This window comes from Eurytemora carolleeae, unplaced genomic scaffold (genome assembly GCF_000591075.1).
Source record: "Eurytemora carolleeae unplaced genomic scaffold, Eaff_2.0 scaffold607, whole genome shotgun sequence".
Taxonomy (NCBI): domain Eukaryota; kingdom Metazoa; phylum Arthropoda; class Copepoda; order Calanoida; family Temoridae; genus Eurytemora; species Eurytemora carolleeae.
The window spans coordinates 142,716-163,508 of NW_019396492.1; the positions used below are offsets into that span (position 1 = coordinate 142,716).

At 31.6% G+C, this 20,793-nt stretch overlaps 2 protein-coding genes across 2 annotated transcripts; both read right to left on the reverse strand.

The window, feature by feature from the left end:
- Positions 1-1,467: 1,467 nt before the first annotated feature.
- Positions 1,468-5,737, reverse strand: LOC111704285 (ras-related protein Rab-18-B). Its single transcript, XM_023476494.1, has 6 exons — positions 5,639-5,737; positions 4,798-4,834; positions 4,099-4,162; positions 3,467-3,558; positions 2,479-2,620; positions 1,468-2,152 (listed from the first exon to the last, which is right to left on the reverse strand). The coding sequence occupies exons 1-6, from the start codon at positions 5,682-5,684 to the stop codon at positions 1,910-1,912; spliced, it is 624 nt and encodes a 207-aa protein (XP_023332262.1). The 5' UTR covers positions 5,685-5,737; the 3' UTR covers positions 1,468-1,909.
- A 124-nt stretch (positions 5,738-5,861) lies between these two features.
- Positions 5,862-10,736, reverse strand: LOC111704286 (ADP-ribosylation factor-related protein 1). Its single transcript, XM_023476495.1, has 7 exons — positions 10,579-10,736; positions 10,304-10,457; positions 9,735-9,775; positions 9,219-9,313; positions 7,769-7,841; positions 6,803-6,901; positions 5,862-6,656 (listed from the first exon to the last, which is right to left on the reverse strand). Exons 1-7 carry the CDS (start codon positions 10,695-10,697, stop codon positions 6,629-6,631), a joined length of 609 nt encoding a protein of 202 aa, XP_023332263.1. The 5' UTR covers positions 10,698-10,736; the 3' UTR covers positions 5,862-6,628.
- Between the last annotated feature and the right edge of the window lie 10,057 nt (positions 10,737-20,793).

Genomic DNA, 20,793 nt, shown 5'->3' on the forward strand with positions numbered 1-20,793 from the left:
GGACAAAACCCGTTTATTTAAAAAAAAAACTCCAGTCCAGTGGGTTTTATTGGCTTTTTGGGGGGCTTTTATGAGTTTTTCCAGTTGAAAGTATTTAAAATCTACTAAAATTCATACCAATTCATAATAATAAGACTATTTAAGTAATAAGTTGTGAAAAATAATAATGTTGTTGCGATAAAAGGTTATAATCATATGTAAATACTCTTCAAATACAATAACATCACCTCCCATCTTCATAGGTGGAATACTACAATTTTTTGAAATTTTAGTTCTTTAAGTTTCAGACTAATTCTATTTTCTCACTTGGATAAATATTTCCGAGTGGGGTGGGGCTACTCAGATTAATTGGTAGATATTTATATGCTCAAGAAGGAAGACCACTGTTAAATACCGAAAAACTTCGGCTCAATCACACATAAAAATGACAAAGGAATTTTATATCTTTGTTCTATCGCAACAAATTTTGAAAACTCTGATACAATTCTGTGTAACTTCTTGGGGTTTTCAATATCTTTAATACAGGGTGTCCCACGAAACATGACAGTATGCAGGACGACTTGAATGTCGTCTTGATTTTTGATATAATTTGCTGCGTTTATTTGTCAACCTAACTTTAGAAGTAAATTTCTAGAGATAATAATCACAAAATTCCCCTAGTCCTGCCATTTCCAAAATGTGGTCTGCCTTTTTTGTGTGCTTTCAATATTGCCCGAGATATGAAGAATTTCGTTCAGATTTCGATAATTTTGCTTTTATTTAACAAAATTGAAATCTGAACCAAACTCTTTATATCTCAGGTAATATTGAAAGCACAAAAAACGCAGACCACTTTTTGGAAATGCCAGGGCTAGGAGAATTATGTGATAATTGTTTCAAGAATCATACATGTTATAGTAGATAGTAGACTAAATGTCACAAATAAATTCAAATACCAAAGACGACTTTCAAGTCGTCTTCCTATTGTCATGTTTCGTGGGACACCCTGTACTTGTTTTAAAAAACCAAGCACTGCAGATAATCGATTATTTCAAAAGTTTTCTACAATTGGGTTTATCTGGTCTAAAGCCCGACACTGTCTTGAAGTCCAGAGTGATTAATTCAATATTTTAAAAATTTTTTTTACGTTGTTAAGATCATTGGTTTACGTCTTAGGAAATACATAAATGTGTCGGTTTTAGTGCTGTAAACTCCCTAAAAATCTATGCAGTTGATAGAAGACCTTATTTCTTGAAGAGTTTATCATTAAAAGGCACATATTAGAAAAAAATAAAAAAAAACTCAATAAAACCCAAAAAAGCCCACTAACAGGTGGGTTTTATTGAGTTTTATTGCGTAGGGTTTTTGAGCTGGTTTTTAATGCCAACCCTGGTTTCAAGTCGTCCTTACCAGTCTCATCCTTTGTGTGTAACCCTGCTTCTTAAATAACACACACAAAAATAATAAATACAAATCTAAAAATCTGGGTTCAAGATATACTTTTATTCAAAAAACATGATGATACTGGGATTCTTTTAGCGCTCACAAAAATTTGGACATTTAGTTTTTTTTACAATTAGCTTAGAATATAATAAGGGTCCCGAAAAAAAATCTTTGAAGATAAAATATAAAAATAGTGAATAGGTCAATAAATCATTTTAAATAAGTATATTTTCTGGTTAAATAATTCATTTAATTAAAAAAAAAATATTTGTTACTTAAGTGGCAAACACACTGATTTGATAGGCACATCATTTAATACACAGGGTTTAAGGTTAATTTTCAATATGCCATAAAAATTCATTGCTTATGGCATATTAACAGTTTAAGCACTATAAAATTAATCATATTTATCAGAAAAACTGTACTTTTTGTTAAAGATTGAACACTTCATTATTTCAAGAATGCATTTTAAATTTAATAAAATCTCTTATAACACACTGCAGTAACCAGCACATCCTCCATCCCCCTGACCTTCTCTATCTGATGTAGCAACCCTGATACCTCCTCTAGTCGTCTCCCAGAGACCAGGAGTCTGTATAATCTTCTCAACTAACTCCTCGAATGCGGTCTGCACACCCTCCTTCGTCTTCGCAGAAGACTCGATAAACATCATTTGGTGCTTGCGCGCACATTTCTGTCCTTCTTCACGACTTACCATACGCTCACCTTCCTAAGGATAGAGAATGAAATGTTTATTATATTTTTAACGTGTAATAAAGTAATTTTGTAACAGCTGGCTTAATTCCAAATGAATATCCATTTATAAGAATGGAGTATCCGATACACAACGGTTCCCCTATGTGTTTTATCTGATATTGATATTTTTCAATTGTCAGAATTATACACTTTTCAAGCTTAAAATACGACAATATCTTCCATATTATTGATCAGATAAAAGTTTTTAAAGCTATTGTTGAGAATTGAACTTGCCTCTAGTTAAATGAAAAGTCACGTGATATTAAAAACTGGAATTAAACTTCATGTAAAGTAAGTTACCTTATCGCATTTGTTTCCAACTAAAATTTTCTTGATATCATGATTTGTAGAGTAAGTTTCCAACTCATTCAGCCAATCTTCGATCTTTTGGAAAGATTCGCGGGATGTGACGTCATAAACCAAAATGGCGCCCTGACCGCCTCTGAGATATCAATCAATCAATTAACAAATATAAGATCTAACAATTAAATTGATAAATCTTAATCAATAGATTGATAAAATAAAACCATCGTATATATTAATTAAGCTTTTCAAATAGATGATATAAAGCATTTAAAACTTAATCTTGATTTTGAATGTAAGAATAATGCGAGATTTCGTAGTTTAAGCAACTATACTGTGCTGATTGATTGATCCGAACTGTACAATGAATTGATTGATTAAATTGATCTGAAACGTAAGAAGAATTGATTGGTTTGATTGATCTAAAAAGTGTAGGAAGAATTGATAGATTTTATTGATCTTGAACTGTAAACGAATTGAATGTTTTAATTGATCTGAACTGTAAATGAATTATTTGATTTGATTGATCTAAACTGTAAGAAAATTAGATTGGTTTGATTAATCTGAACTTTAAAATGAATAGATTTATTTTATTGAACTTGAACTGTAAATAGAATTGACTGATTTGATTGATCTGAAATGTAATTGAATTGACTGGTTTGATTGATCTGACTTGTAAATGAATTATTTGATTTGATTGATCTAAACTGTAAGAAAATTAGATTGGTTTAATTAATCTGAACTTTAAAATGAATAGATTTATTTTATTGAACTTGAACTGTAAATAGAATTGACTGATTTGATTGATCTGAACTGTAAATAGAATTGACTGATTTGATTGATCTGAACTGTAATTGAATTGACTGGTTTGATAGTTCTGACTTGTAAATGAATTATTTGATTTGATTTGATAAATCTGAACTATAAAATGAATTAATTTATTTGATTGATCTGAACTGTAAAATGAATTGATTGATTGAGTTTCCTGTAGTAGCTAGGTGTTAAAGTTCTAAATCTCTCTTGTCCTGCAGTATCCCATATTGCCAGCTTGACACGGTTCCCATCTATATTCACTACCTACAACAAATATTATTTATTCAATAAAAAAGAAAATGGTTATTATTGTAATAAATAAGAAGTTTAGGATAATTCCAGATCTTTAGAAGAAGTTTTGTTATGCGTTGAAAGGTAATTTTCATTTCAATTGTCTATTAAAAAAACAACATTTAAAGATAAAATACGTGCCCGCACGCCCGATTCGAAGAGCCCCTTTCTGTCAACACCTGTCAAATCTTAAGTAGATGCCCACCCGATTCGCTAATGGTACCTTTCTCAGAGTAACAATGAGGATGATATCGTCGTTTTTAGAAGTAAATTCTGCCAATTATCATTATTCTCTCTGATGCATTAATAAGCTACTAACTTTTATAATGAAAAATTTTCATTTTTTAATTAAAAACAGGATATCTACATCATTATTACTCAGACAAGGGTTTAAAGAATACCAATAGTATCATATCTTGATCCTGAAATCAATCTCTACCCCTGATAACCCATGAACAACTCAGTAAACCTTTAATTATTTAAAAAATAAATAATATTTAGAATTTTATTCACCTTGACTTTAAAATCCACTCCAATAGTTGCCGCTAGTTCAGGGTCAAATTGATCATCAGTAAACCTAAACATTAAATTGATCATGGGTTAACCAAATTATCAAATTGACCATGGGAAACCAAAACAATAAAATGGATCATGGATAAACATGAACATTAAGTTGATCATCGGTAAACCTTAATTTTAGATTGATCATGGATGAAACTAAACATTAAGTTGATCATGGGTAAACCACGTTTGATTGATCATTACTAAACCTAAACATTTAATTACTCATCGGTAAACCTAAACATCATATTGAACATAGGTAAACCTAAACATTTAATTGATCCTGGGTAACCTTAAACATAAAATTGACCATTACTAAACCTAAACATTACATTGATCATGGGTAAACCTAGACATAAATTGATCCTGGGTAAACCTGAACATTAAATTGATTAACATAAGCATTAAATTGATCATTAGAAACCTAGAGACCAAAATGACCAATGATCATGGGTAAAAATAATTATCAAATGAATATACATTAAACTTAAAAATGTCTGTCAGCTGAAAAAACGGAGAAAACCCTATTGAAAATGAAATTTTTGATCTTGAGAAATATTTTTATAAAATCACAAGTGTTTACGTCTATCTTAAACTTAAATATTATAGCTTCAGCATTGAACTTTAATATGAGATAAAATAGTGACGAACCTGAGAAGCAGACTAGATTTTCCAACACCACTTTCTCCTGAAATTAAGAAATTTAAATCTTGCAACATCTGTGTAGTTCTCGTCTTTGTATGCAAGGTTATAATGCAAGGAAAGTTATTTCAGAGGTGTACGCATCTTTTGTACCACTGTGTACTGTCTCTGAGCGGTAATGTAAACACAAGACGGATGTCGAAGCCTGACATGGAATCCTCTTTCACATAAAAAATCAATGAAATATTTTGGCCGTAGGAAACAATTATGTGAATTATCAAAATTATCAAAATTTAATGTTTTTAACCTCCTCGGATACTAAACGAACACTGATGCATCTATTCCGCCCAGAGAGAACTGGTTTCAATATGTACGGAGAGTTTACGCAACTGCAATTAACTTTCCTTGCATTATAACCTTATTTTTATCTAACGTTCTGTTATTTAAGGGCGACTGTAGGAAGGATGTAGTTTAAAGTGACCCGTCATTAATTTAGTGGTTTGTCCGATTTACAACGATACCCTTCAAAGCTATTTATGATCAAGAAGAATGAGATATCCGTGTTTTTAACTTTGTAAATTGATAATTTTATAATGTGGGTTCTCTTTAAATGTTACTTCCGGAGTTCTGTTTCAGAAACAATGAAGAAAACGTTCAGAATTATACACGTTTTAAGATAGAAATTCACAATATCGTCAGAACTATTTATCAGATAAAGATTAAAGGGTCCGTTTTAATTTGGAAATGCCCATCTTCAAATAAATCATCACTTGAAATTACGCCTAGGATGTTGTGAATTATATCCTAGATCGATTTTATCACGAGAAAAAACATCTTTAAAAAATCCTACCGATTATCAATATCTTTAAATTGGTTAAAACGGGATCTTCCTCCATTTTAAATCTGAAATTATTATCTTTTAACTATTTTAAATATATCATAATTATCAAATATCATAACAATAAACATATGTTCTTCAAGTGTAAGGGAAACCTTAATACTGGAAATATCAATCTAACCAATAAAGACAAAAAATAAATTCATTTTAGCTTTTTTAAAACTTAATAAATTGATTTTGGTTTATAAAAATTTATTATAACTCATCTATCGTTTATAGCTTTCATTGTAGAATTAAAAAGAGTCTTTAACATTACGCAAGCAAGGTAAAGAAGTAAGTTAAGGATCAGATTTAATTAATAGTCTGAAGTAGATGAACCGTGGAGACAAAGTTAAACCACTTCTTCAAAACTTGAACCGGCGCACAAAAGAAGTGGCTAAACTACTAAACGCGGCTAAACTACTTTTCTATATTGATAAAATTTGGTCCCAGATTCAACATTATTATCATTATTTCAGAACCGTGTTTTGAAGATTTTATAGCTTAAGTCGCAACCGTCTCATTGACTCCAAAAAATGGAAGAACGTACATGAAAATACCAAAACACCAAGTTTATCACAGATTTAAAAAACAAACAATAGAGTGCGTGCAGATAAAGTGGCAAGGTGCTTTGGGGAATAAAAATTCATTTTATTTTGCAAACAATTGGTTGACCCCCCGGGGGGGGGGGGGTCAACCATAAAATGAAGAACGCACAAAAGTTGGCACAACATAAATAAATTGAACTTTCAAACTAAATGCTTGGTTAGCTTTTTTTTTGCCATTATTTCCGCACATTTTTTATGATTTAAAATAAATATTTTGGGCAGATTATTTTACGTGATATTTGACAAAGATGAACCGGTGGTTCGATATTCAGTATTCACGCCTGTGCTGTGAGCATTCAGTGCAACTAGGACTTCTCCGTCCTTAGTATCAATCAATAAATCAATCCGCTGGTTTTTAGCTCTTCTCCTTGTCGTGAGGGGGCCTGCAGAATCAGAGAAAACATTCTCATCAAGGATAAATTGAATAATCTTCATTAAACTTTTATATTTGTCAGTCCGGAGTAAAAATTGACCATTTGAACATCAAAAACATGATAAAATAAGATTTTTTTCAGATAAAGTTTTCTGCCTAGCGTGCATATTTCTGACAACGCACTGCGCGACCCAGTCAATCCCTTCCACGACTCCCTCGCCAGTTAATCCTGAGGTAGCTAATACCATTACCTCCCTACAAAAATACAAATATATACACTACAGGGTGAGTCAAAAAAACAGGGCTTATCGATGTTTTGGACAAAATGTTCAAATTTTTTTTGGAACATTGAAAATAAAAATCCAAGAAACCAATTTTTTTTAAAAATGATTTTTTTTTAATTGTTGGGAAAATGTAAATTAATTGTTTTCCATACTTTCGTAAAAAATCTCCAAAAATTTCGAATGGAAATTTGCAGTAAATGTTATCAAATTATGACCTCAAAAAAAAATTGGTTTCGCGGTTTTTTTCTTTCAATGTTCCAACAAATTTTTGAATTTTTATATTATATATCATTTTATTTAAGCCTAAAATCCGAACAAAACTAAATTTTTTGAAAAATAATGTCCAAAACATTGATTATCCCTGATTTATTGACTCACCCTGTATATATACATATATCCGATTATCCGGAGGTGTGTATATACTGTACACAATAGGTGAGAGGGATAGCGTTGGTGTACATTTTAGTGGAACAGGCAGGGGTGTATATTTTTCAGAAAAATGATTTTCGGTGATTTGGGAAAAAAAAAAAAAAAAAAATTTAAAATCAAAAAGCAAGCTTTTTCATTCTTTTACCCAACAATTTATTTATTTTCACCTAAAAATTATTTATTTTTCCCAATTCAGCGAAAAATTTCTCAAATATGTATATTGTATAACTTATGGTGGAATAAATTATTTTCGAAAGGGGGGGGGGGGGTTAAATTAACAACAGCCCGGACTAATTACCCTGCCCAGACAAATTCCTACCTTTATTTACAATATTTGTTTTTGTTTTGATTAAACTAGTTCCATCAAGACCCTATCCCGATTATTTCAGATTGAAAAAATTGTTCTCACCTTGTTCCAACGTGATCAACATTTGATTCAAACAATGGTTTCACCTCACGCACTCCCATACATTCCTCTAGATCTAAACAAATTGTTTTTATTTGGTTTGTTTTGATTCCTTTTTAAACATTTTATTTCATTAATTAATATTTGATAAGATATTCTCTATCCAATCGGAATGTTACTCTAAATTTCAACCAAACCAAATAGATTCTAGTACATAGATGGCAACGTAGAATTTTTAACCTCTCAGTACAGCTGTATTCTGACGTCACAAGTGTCTATTCATTTTTTGTGTCCGACAAATTATTAATAATAATGATAATTTTAGAATAAAGTGCTTATCTTATAGTAAAATAAGTGCAATTTTATGTTTTCGTTATTTTCTGTTTTTACACTTTTTGATTTTTTTCTTGGAAAACATTTCAACAAATATGAGAAAATTTCGTTTTCCTTGTTATATTTGACACTTGTGACGTCGAGTAAAATTTGTCTATTTATCTGTTGCCACCTATTGAACTTGATAATCTATTTAAACCAAACCAAGTCCCAACCTCATATCCCTATTTTCATAATCAGTCTCTGAGAGAACCCACAAAAGAAACTACATGAAGATATACAAAAATCCGATGATTAAAAAGGAACTACATGAAGATATACAAAAATCCAATGATTGAAAAGGAACTACTGGAAGAGATACAAAAATCCGATGATTGGAAAGAAACCACTAGAAAATATACGAAAATCCGATGATTAAAAAGGAACTACTAGAAGAGATACAAAAATCCAATGATTGAAAAGGAACTTCATGAAGATATACAAAAATCCGATGATTGGCTACAACAACAAGAACACAAAAAGATTTTACCACCAACCACTTTTTCCATAATTTACAATTTTATACATGTAATTATCTTTTTTATTAGCATAACATGAGTGAACAGTATTTTGGTATATTTTCATGTTTTATTTTTTCTTATTTCTATTTTTCTTTTTAACAGTGCTTAGGATCCGGATCCGCAAAAATATGCGGATCCACGGATCCGAATCCAAAAGGTAAAATATCAACCAAAAACTGCAAAAAAACTTTTTTACTCCTGAAACCTAAATCTGACCTTTTGAAAAAGAGAGGTTTTAAAAATTTCCGCATTTCTAACTGGTTCATCAAGTTTTAGGATAAAAATATACGAAAAAAATGAAACAAAAAATTTGAAAATTATTTTTTGTTAAAAAAATTAAGTAAATCAGTAAAGAAATGACCTGGATCCGGACCCGGATCCAAATCCATTTTTTCCGGTGCGGATCCAGGATCCAGATCCGCATCAAAATTAAATGAATCCTAAGCACTGCTTTTTTCCTTAAATATCTAACAAATAATCCACTTTCAAAATTTATTTGTCTATTTATTTTGCTCTAATTAAATTGACTTCAAGTATTTTTCAGTAAGTTTTTTCTTTACCTTGTTTATTGGCGGCCACTAGAAGAGGAACCCCTCTAGTGTTCTCATTCTTTATCATCTTTATAAAAGATTCTTTAGATTCTCCTATTCTTTCCCTACAAATATATAAACTAATTCATTTTAAAAAGGAAGGTTTTCGCCTTTTAAGATAATATTTTGCCCCTAGCTATAGCTCGGGACAAAATTAAATCTAAAATGGCTTGAACCTTCTCGATAAAGAGAAAATTTCTGTCCAAAAACTTTAACACTGCGAACCAAATTAACAGTCTTATAGATAGTTAAAGTGATGGGATTACATGATAAAAATTGATTTTTGATGATCAAGGGGAAAATCTGAAAATTTGGACATGTGATTCAAGTTTACTCAGCTTTTTATATACCTTTCTGGAAAAAAGGACCTTTTATCCAAAAATGTATTATTTTCCTCTAAAAAATCATTTAATTTATCCAATTATTTTGAGAGAAGGGGAAATGATTTTTCAAGAAAATTTTCCAGACAATAAAGCCAGTACTAACCTATCTCCTGTATCCACTACATATATCACAGCGTGGCATTCCTGAATAAAACATGGGATTAGAAAATTAGATCTATTTGAATAGGATTCTAGGTTTTCAATTTACAAAAGAAATTCTTTTTAATAGTTTAAGAGCATAGAGCTTAGATTCCATTTGATTATGATGCGAATCCGGCTAAAAATAGATCCGGTTCCAGCTCGTGAATATTTCATTACATTTTGTGCGGTTTCGGATCATAGTGTTAAAACGTTTAATAGATAATTGTTTAAAAGGCATCTTTATTTGACCCACTCTTAGATCTTTTTGATTTTCAAAAAACGAGTGAAATAATTATTCTTTAATTAATAATCATCTTTATTTAATTAATCGTGGTTTGCATTTATTAATTGACCATGATTAACCGTAATTAACCGTTAATTAGCTGTGACTAGCTGTTTATCAAACTTAACAGTAATTAGCCGTTAATCATGGAACAGCAATTAGCAGCTAATTGATTAACCGTGATTAGCCGTTAATTGATAAAACGTGATTAGCCGTTAATTAATTAACAATGATTAGCAGTTAATTACCTGATAATATTTATCCCAGAGTGCCTGTAGCTCTTCTTGTCCTCCTAAATCCCAAAAGTTTAACCGAACTCCATTAGTATCAATCTTCCCAATGTTTAGTCCGACTGTGGTCGTAATTTTAGACAAGTTCACTCCCTTGTAGTTCTTCACAAACCTTAAGGAGAAAAATATTTTGAAAAAAAACTGTTAAGAAGAAAAAAGAATGTTAAAATGATCAGCTGAGACTTTAAAAAATGACATTGGACAAATCTTGCGGATTTTTGTATTTTTCGTCCCTGGTTTTGGCCGATTCCAAAAACGTCGTCTTCCCCGCATTGTCGAGACCAAGGATGAGAACGAAGAATTCGTCTTTTTGTGTAACATGTTTATATAAACCATGCAGTAGTGTATACATTACATTGATGTCTGAAAATATAAATATATTTCAGTACAATGTATATACCAAAAAATGCATGAAAAAGCATATTTATCCTAATGTTTTATAATGAACAAGCAGGGAACCCAGCGCTAAATTTTCGCTATTAAAGTCGACCCGCTTAATTTCAAAACCTAGCTAAAAACAAATTCCCCAATCAAAATTTGAGGCAAATCGGTCCACGGGTTCCTGAGTTCAGATCGGACAAACAAACTGAGATTACAACTTTATATAAAAAGATAATTTAGAGAAAAATATGGAAACACATATTATCTTCTTTTTTCAGATATTAACATGATAAACTTGTCTGTCCAATTAACGTCAAAACGGATGAACAGATCGGGCCCACCTCACATGAACCCAGGGAATGGACGATCAAAAATTCAAAAATAAGCTTCCAACAAAATTTGATTTTCATTAAATCTTTAAAAAATCTATGATTTTTTTTATAAAATCCGCGAACTTTTTTGTTGTGTTTGTTTAACAATGTATATACAAAGAAAAAAAGTTAAACTAAATCAAAAAATCTAAAAATCGTTCTTTAGGACATAGAGGGTCCTGTCCTAGTATACGATTTTTATTAAAAACTTTTATCACAATTATTTAGATATTTATTGTTAAAGACACGTCAGAGGAAAACAAATGATTCAGTGCGTAATTTACGCATCGTAGACTTGAGTATAACGCAATATTGTTTTTTAACGGATAGTAATTGAAAAAGACAGATGATGTAAAAATGTACACTCTACTTTTAGGCCCAGGGATACTTATAACTGTTACAATTGTTACCATAAGTTTTCAGCTTTTTTGTTAATAAATTTATATTTTAGACTTAGAGAGAAATATTTTTAAATGGGGTTAGATATCCCTGTTTTCCGACACAGTACACTGTCTACTGATTTTATTTGGTTTGGAAAAATATAATATACAGAGTTACTCATGAAGTATGAGACTTAAGTGACGACCTGAAATGCATTATTGTATGTTTATGTAAATGTACTTATCGATAATGAAGCTTTATATTTTATTATTCTGCCTTGAATTTCTTGAATAAAGCGTTTAAATACAAAGGAGTTGAATAAGGAATAAACTGAATTGTCGCATGGAACCATAATGTAAGAATTGGTTTAAAGTATATTTTGTATTCGTCTCTTAAGATTCACCATTTATGGGCGGGAACGTACTTCAGGGCTTCCTTGGGGGAGGGTAAATGTTTACGATTTGCGTGCGTAGCGAGCCGATTTTTTACGTAAGACAATATATTAAAACTTAACCCTCACATTGTTGATCTTTAACCCCCCCCCCCTACCTTTAAATACCTTTGACCCTTATCTATATATAAATTTGGCTTGTCTGTCTCTTTGTCTGTCTGTCTGAATTTGTTTGTAACCAATAAACGTCAAAACGGCTGAACCGATCAGGCCCAATTTTTTGTGGGACATCATGTGACCACAAGGAAGGTTTACGAATGATAAATATTAAAAAAAATGTGTTTTAAAGGTTTTTAATTTTTTAAAAAGAATTTAAATTCTTGAAAATCCGAGGACTTTTTTTTAAAAATCCGCGAAATTTTTTTCTTCTTTGTTTTAAAATGTAAACAAAAAAAACATGTTCACAATTTAAATAGAAGATGGGTGCGAAGCGCCCTAAAAGCCTAATTTGAGATAAAAAATTTAAGTTTTAACAAGAAATTTATTTTCAGTGATAACCAGTTATCTCTGAAATAGAAAGACGACTTTTATAAGACTGTTATGACTTTAAATCGTCCAATGAGTATGTTATTGAGCAACCCTGTAGTTATAAAAGCTTTAATTTTTTATGACACACGTACCTATAGGAATATATTCCCCTGCTCTATAACCAGTAATATATTTCCCTGTTCTAACTAGGAATACAGTCCCGTGGTTTATCCAGGATTAAATTCCCTTGTTCTTACCAGAAATACATTCCCGTGGCTTAAATAGAATTATATTCCCCTGTTCTAACCAGGAATATATTCCCCTGGTTTAACCAGAAAGATATTCCCCTGTTCTAATCAGGAATATATTCCCCTGGTTTAGCCAGGAATATATTCCCCTGTTCTAACCAGGTATGTATTCCGCTGATCTAACCAAGTATGTATTCCCCTTTTCTAACCAGGTATGTATTAACGCCTGTTCTAACCAGGAAAGTTTCCCCTGGTTTAACCATCACTTCTCTGATTTAGCCAGGAATCCCCTGGTTTAACTAAGGACATATTCCCCTGTATTAACCAGGAATATATTTTAACCGGGAATATATTCCCCTGGTTTAACTAGAAATATATTAAGTTGAGAGATTGCTCTGTTTGCTCTCAGCTCTCTTCGGGAGCAACGTATATTGAAGGTTTTTGGAGTAAAGATGAATTCTCTGAACCCTGAAGGATGACGGAGATACAATTCTCAAGGAGATTTGCATAGATTATAAGACTAACCTGAACACGCACTATTGTTTACAACCCGGATACATACACTTTACCAAAATATAAAAATTCATGGCGCTACCCGGCAACATTTTTCATTTTTAGCTTCCATTACTTATCATGTATCTAGATTTTAGTAAAACTGAAATAAAAGAGAAAAAATCGTAAAAGCTCTCCTCAAAGGGACTGTAAGCGTTATTTCAAGTGGCCCTCCAGGCAAAGATGGCAATGCCCGATTCACAACAGTATAGTACTTTTAAAAGTTTTGTCTGATCAAGTATGAATAAGATGTTTATGATTTTACATCTGATGATTTTCAATTGGAGTTTCTCTAAAAAAATAACTTGCGCCTCTCTACTGCATGAAAACGTGTAGAAATTATTTGAACGTAACACTAAACCTAGAAAAAAACGAAAATATCTTCCCCAATATTGATCACATATATGTTTTAAGGATACCGCGTATGTTGTCATATTTGCACGGAGGATCACTTGAAATTACGCTTACAATCCCTTTAAATTATATTATTGTATATGTTTTTTATTTGTAAATAGCTAAAGATATTTATTTTTTATGAAAAAAGAATAAAGCGATTTTAAGGACCATTTGTTTTTTATTTCTTTATTCATCAGATAAAAACAGGGGGGCTGGATTTTATCTACCTCTCCATGCGTATTAGCCTGAGTGTACACTTAGGATAGTTTACTGATAAAGGATATTAAGATATTATGACCTATTCATACAGTACAAACATCGAATATGCAGTAAGCTTTCGGAGTACAAGTGTATGGGGAGGTTTTTTATCTTGAATTTTACTCAGTTTTATCAGAAAAATTATAATTAGCGATGAAATATTTCTCTGTAAAAGGATGTATGATGTACGTTTTCCTGTGAAAATGGAATCCTGCACACGATAAAGGAGTAGTGAATTTTAATAGTTAAATGGAAAACAAATTCATCATTTAAATATTTTCAGAAATCACCCCTGAGTACTGTAATTTACAGATTGACCTTTGGAAGTGAAGTACATGGCCAGTACAATTAGTAAAAGATTAGCCTACATCATCACTCTTGTTAACACAAATTCGAAATATAAGGAAGACGATTTTACCGACTCAAATGCCGTAGCCTTTTCTCAAGACGTGTTTATCCATTTCCTCCATGTAGCACCCACATGTCAAACCCCGCTCATCCGTTCCCGCCTCACCCCTCTATAACACATCCCAGAGCAGTCAGGTTTGGAGAGTTGAGCTGGTAACAGCTCCGACACAGGGAGCCTCTTGACTCCTTTATGATGTTGACGCAGATACTCAGCGCGGCGTTCCTGTTGATCTGCTCCACCAACATGAAGCTCTACATCATTCCCATGAAGTACCCTCAAATATTCATCATTAATTCCTTTGTCAATTTCTAAACCAACCAATTTTAACCCATACTTGGGAAAATATTTCAAAACTTTCGTATTTTTAAAATAAATGTTAGAAATATCCATTTGGATCTCTTTTATTTTATTATAGTGACTTTTAAAGTCAACATTTTGAAATATGGGAATCCAGGCGGGTTATATCTTGGTTGGTTGGATTTTAAAATTTCGAATTTGTTTTAATCTTTGTTAAATTAAAATCCCTTTTTAATTTAACCCCCAGTAGGGAGTAATGTTAACACAAATTCGAAATATAAGGAAGACGATTTTACCGACTCAAATGCTGTAGCCTTTTCTCAAGACTTGTTTATCCATTTCCTCCATGTAGCACCCACATGTCAAACCCCGCTCATCCGTTCTCGCCTCACCCCTCTATAAAACATCCCAGCGCAGTCAGGTTTGGAGAGTTGAGCTGGTAACAGCTCCGACACAGGGAGCCTCTTGACTCCTTTATGATGATGACGCAGATACTCAGCGCGCCGTTCCTGTTGATCTGCTCCACCAACATGAAGCTCTACATCACCCCCATGACTCCTTTATGATGATGACGCAGATACTCAGTGCGCCGTTCCTGTTGATCTGCTCCACCAACATGAAGCTCTACATCACTCCCATGATCGAAGTACCCTCAAATGTTCATCATTAATTCCTTTGTTAATTTCTAAACCAACCAATTTTAACCCATACTTGGGAAAATATTTCAAAACTTTCGTTTTTTTTTTTAAATAAATGCTAGAAATATCCATTTGGATCTCTTTTATTTTATTATAGTGACTTTTAAAGTCAACAACTCTATATACAATAACCTCGTTGGATAAAAATCAACAAAGAAACTTCAAGTTTATGGTAAAGAGATGTCACCATTACCGTTTTAAATTTAATGGCTTTAGCTTCAGTGATAATTAGAAACAACTAAATGGTTGGTTGTCATCTTTCTTCTGTATTTTACGAATTTACACTTTTACGTTAGTTTAAAAGTTTGCAATCAGTGCAACGGATCATTTTAGTTAGTTTTAGAAATACATTTTCTATGGATAACAAATTTGAGAATTTTTTAAAGCAAGAAACTGAAGTCTAAAGAAAATAATAACAATCGCATTATTGGCAATATCGTATATTTTTGAATGAATATTTTCTTGAAGTAAAAATCTTGGATGATTTTGATAAAAGGTTCCGATCCAAGAAGCCGTAAAATTGAATTTCCTGCAGTGCAGTATCATTCAGTCAGAATTCCGTTACTTTTTCTCATATCTTTTTTTTACAAAAATTGACAAGATGACTTCACTCAAAAATGTTCATTCTCATAAAATTTTAGCCCATGGCCATAATTCAAGGGTATAGGTTCGCTAATTAAAAACACAGATTGTTATATTTAGAAATACTACAAAGTTCTCCTAAAAGGGATTGCCAAAATGGCAGAATTTATGCCGTTTTTAATTAACTCAAGCATCTACAAATCGCCTTGCGCGGCGATAATTAAGTATAAATGAAAATGTTTGTTTTTAATCTTTGTGACAGAACTGACGAGGGTCAACCCAGACCGAAATATATTTTCAATAAATGTGGAACTAACATCTACTTTTTTTACTCTATAGAGGTTTGGTCCATCACCATCACCGAATTTTAAAAGAAAATGATATGATCATATGTAAGACATTAACAAAACTACTTTTGCGAATTTAATCTTATTTATATATATTATAGACAAATAGAAATTGCCATTTCAGCAGAAATACCCTGTATATATATACAAATACAAAAAAAGCGAAAATATAACGATGATTAAACGGAGTAAGATTGGTTTAGTTGCATTCCTAACTGTACAGCAACATGAGATATTTATTTCAAAGAAAAGGAAACACGATAATTTCTCCATTATTGTTACTCAAATGACTGTTAATGTGACTGTTTTTAATTAAAGAGTCATTTCAAATTTCGTTAATAATCTATTAGACAAAATTAAGTATTCCTTACTTAAAGGAACTAAAGAAGTAGTTTCAAGTGACTCGTCTCTCTGGAGTAAAATGGTCGATTCGCAACGGAAATACTCTTAAAACATTTGTCTTATAATGGATAAAAGAGATGTCCGAGCTTTATTTGTGGTTTCTTTGCAGAAGAGAGCATAACTTTTTCTTGGCTATTTTATCCTAAGAATTTAAAGACGATTAACTATAAAATTGAAGTGCTTCAGTCGGATTTATGTCATTTGTTTGTAACACAATTTTAGAAGTAGAATTCCAAAGTGAAGTTTGTCTTTTATTCAGATTTCGACAATTATGATTTTATTAAATATTTTGAAATCTGAACAAAATTCTTCATTTCTCCGGTAATATCAAAATCACGAAAAAGCAGATCACATTTTGGAAATCCCAGGACAGGGGAATATCACAATTATTGTTTCAACTATTGTCTCAAGAATCATGGAAAAGTAGGTTGATGGAACTATACTGCGAACTTACTGTAAAGATAACGTTGTTGAATTAGCTTGGGTTTATTTTTAAAACCATCAATCCATGATTTTGTAACTTTTACCTGTAAAAAACACGACTCTACAATAATATGGAGAAAAAATATAGTTTACAGTGCATTAAGTCTTTTCAGGGTTAAGGATTAGTTTGCATTGTCAGTGTTGAGAAAAGCGATGAAATTTATATGTTTACAATTTACTGACTAATCATGGAAATCATGCATCATGGATTTCCAATAATATCCTCTAAATAAGACAGGTTCTCACGGAAATGGAATTGAGTCTTTCCTATACAAACTCTGATTTTTTAATCCCTACATCTTTGCAACCCAATGTCATAGACCTTAGATATAAATTCTATTCGATCAAAAAAACTAATTTTTAAATATTAAAAGGATGGTGTATCAGGTTGCAAAGACATGAGATTAGAAAATTTGAGTATGTGTATTCATTTGTAATTTACATTTGGTTTATTTGTCTCAGTGTTTGCTTTGTTTGTATTTAATTAAAGTCAAAAGGGCTGAACCCATTGGGCCAAATTTATATGTGGTTACTGGTATTATGGCCCCAGGGAAGGGCTATGATTGGTCGGGATTCTAAAATGTCTCCTTATTAAGCTATTCAGTAATTTTAAAAAGTTCACAAACAAAAAAAACCCACTAAAATCTTGAAATACAGTACCCTAAAGCAGGTCGGAAAGTATCCTGTAAAGTCTGAGTTCTTGTACGTACAGTGATAACCAGAAAACTTTGAAATAGAAAGACGACTTTACAGAAATGCTTAGTGTATTTGAGGTTGTTACAACGCAAATAGTTTTACTAGACATTTATCAAATTACTAATTAAGTAAAATGGGTCGGTTTACACTGCACAATTGCTATGTCCCATGCTCAATGCTCATTTAACTATTTAAAGTCAAACCTTGAGTCTAACAGTAGTCTTCCTATTTCACAGTTTTCTGGTTATCACTGTAATATACAACAAATTTTCTAATCCATATATCTTTGCAACCTGATTGTGTAAACCTTTAATAGTTCAAGCTTATACTATTCCATCAAACAGAATTCACAATTTGACATATAACAAGTCTTTGATGTCATCAGGATAAAACGATATAGGGATTCGAAAATCAGAGTTTGTGGCAAGAACCCAGTTCCTTTCTCTTGTCTCTTGGTCAGTATATTTCCAATAAATCAGAAAGCGGCTAAACCTATTAGGTCCTAATGTTATTTTGATATCGAATACTTCATTATAAATAAATTATAAATATAAATTATAAATACCATAGTTTACTTGTTACGAATTTAGTTTAAAATATTTGATCAAAATATTGAAATGATAAATTTTAATAATTTTTCTTGAAATATCATTAAAATATATAGAACGTGGAATCTATGTGATGTCGATCATATGGAAAATCATGCATAAAATTGTAACATTCGAAGCGTAGAATTACAATTGCAATTTTCATCAATGATTTGTCAAAATATAAAGATAGAAGGAAGGATAAGAAGCGGAACTGGAAATATGGTTGGATAAGAGGATAGAAGGAAGGTTAATAATTGGAAATATGGTCCGGTAGGATAAGAGGATAGAAGGAAGGATAAGAATTGGAAATATGGTAGGATAAGAGGATAGAAGGAAGGTTAAAAATTGGAATTATGGTAGGATAAGAGGATAGAAGGAAGGTTAATAATTGGAAATATGGTAGGATAAGAGGATAGAAGGAAGGTTAATAATTGGAAATATATGGTAGGATAAGAGGATAGAAGGAAGGTTAAGAAGCGGAAATATATGGTAGGATAAGAGGATAGATGGAATGAGAGAGGAATGGAGGATGGAAATAGTTTAAAAGAAAGGATATATGATTATAGAGTAAAATAAGGGAGGATGGTGTGTTGTTGAAAACAAGGAAAGTAATTGAGTCTTTGTCACAAACTCAGATTTTCTAACTATATCTTTGCAACCCAATGGATCGTTAGACATTAGATATTTCAAACTATGAATTTCTGTTAGATCAAAGATTTACACCGTTCAGGTTGAAAAAATATATGGATTAAAAGATTAGATTTTGTGGTAAAACTTTAGGGAGAATTAATACAAGGAAAAGGTATGGATTAAACATGAAACATAAACAGAGAATAACAGGAGATAAAAGGGAATGGATAATAAGAGAGAGAAGAGAGCGGGAAGGGGGCAGGATGAAGAGAAAACTGTAACTTTTAAGAACAAAAATTAAGATAGAGGCTGAATAATGATAAAAATAAAAGGAAAAACAACGAGCGCAAAATAATGGAGGATTAAGGATAAAGAAAACTGAGATAAAAGAAAATGACGAGAGGAGAAGGATGGAGGATAAAGGATAAACAAGACGGAGGTACAAGTGAGAGGATAAGAGAAAATGATGAGAGGAGAAGGATGGAGGATAAATAATGAAAAGAATGGAGGAAAGTGAATGGATAAAAGAAAATGATTAGAGGAGAAGGATGGAGGATAAAGAATGAAAAGGATGGAGAAAAGTGAGAGGATAAAAGAAAAGGATTAGTGGTGAAGGATGGAGTATAAAGAATGAAAAGGATGGAGGAAAGTGAGAGGAAAAAAGAAAATTATGAAAAGAGAAAGATGGAGGATAAAGAATGAAAAGAACGGAGGAAAGTGAGAGGATAAAGGAAAATGATGAGAGGAGAAGAATGGAGGATAAAGAATGAAAAGAATGGAGGAAAGTGAGAGGATAAAAGAAAATGATGAGATGAGAAGGATGGAGGATAAATAATGAAAAGAATGGAGGAAAGTGAGAAGATAAAAGAAAATGATGAAAAGAGAAGGATGGAGGATAAAATATGAATAAGATGGAGGAAAGCGAAAGGATAAGAGAAACTGATGAGAGGAGAAGGATGGAGGATAAAGAATGAAAAGAATACAGGAAAGTGAGAGGATAAAAGAAAATGATGAAAAGAGAAGGATGGAGGATAAAGAATGAAAAGAATGGATGAAAGTGAGAGAATAAAAGAAAATGATTAGAGGAGAAGAATGGAGGATAAAGAATGAAAAGAATGGAGGAAAGTGAGAGGATAAAAGAAAATGATGAAAAGAGAAGGATGGAGGATAAAGAATGAAAAGAATGGAGGAAAGTGAGAGGATAAAAGAAAATGATGAGAGGAGAAGAATGGAGGATAAATAATGAAAATAATGGAGGAAAGTGAAAGGATAAAAGAAAATGATGAGAGGAGAAGAATGGAGGATAAATAATGAAAAGAATGGAGGAAAGTAAGAGGATAAAAGAAAATGATTAGAGAAGATAAAATATTGAAATGAAAATGTAACCAAGGCATTTGATTATTAGAAGAGAAGGAAAGCTGGAAAAAGAAATAATCAATAAAATCTGAAAAGTTAATAAGGAGGAATGTTGGAGATATTTGAGCGTGGTTTATTCGAGTAAAAATATGAATATTTATGATACCACAAATCTTAGCTCTTTGTTCATGAAATTTTTAAAGTTTAAGTAAAGATTTATTAACAAAAAATAACCTTTTTATACATTACAGTCTCTACCCTTGCAGTAGAGACAGGTAAGTTTATTTCCATGTATCGAATTATATCGGATAAAAGCTCATCAAATAAATTAACAAAAAGTATTTAACAAATATCAACATGTGTTATAAGTACATTTTTCGTTATTACAGGAACTGTCTTCGGAATTATTCACCCATTTAAACTACTTTCCTATATGGCCAGAGCTGAAAACT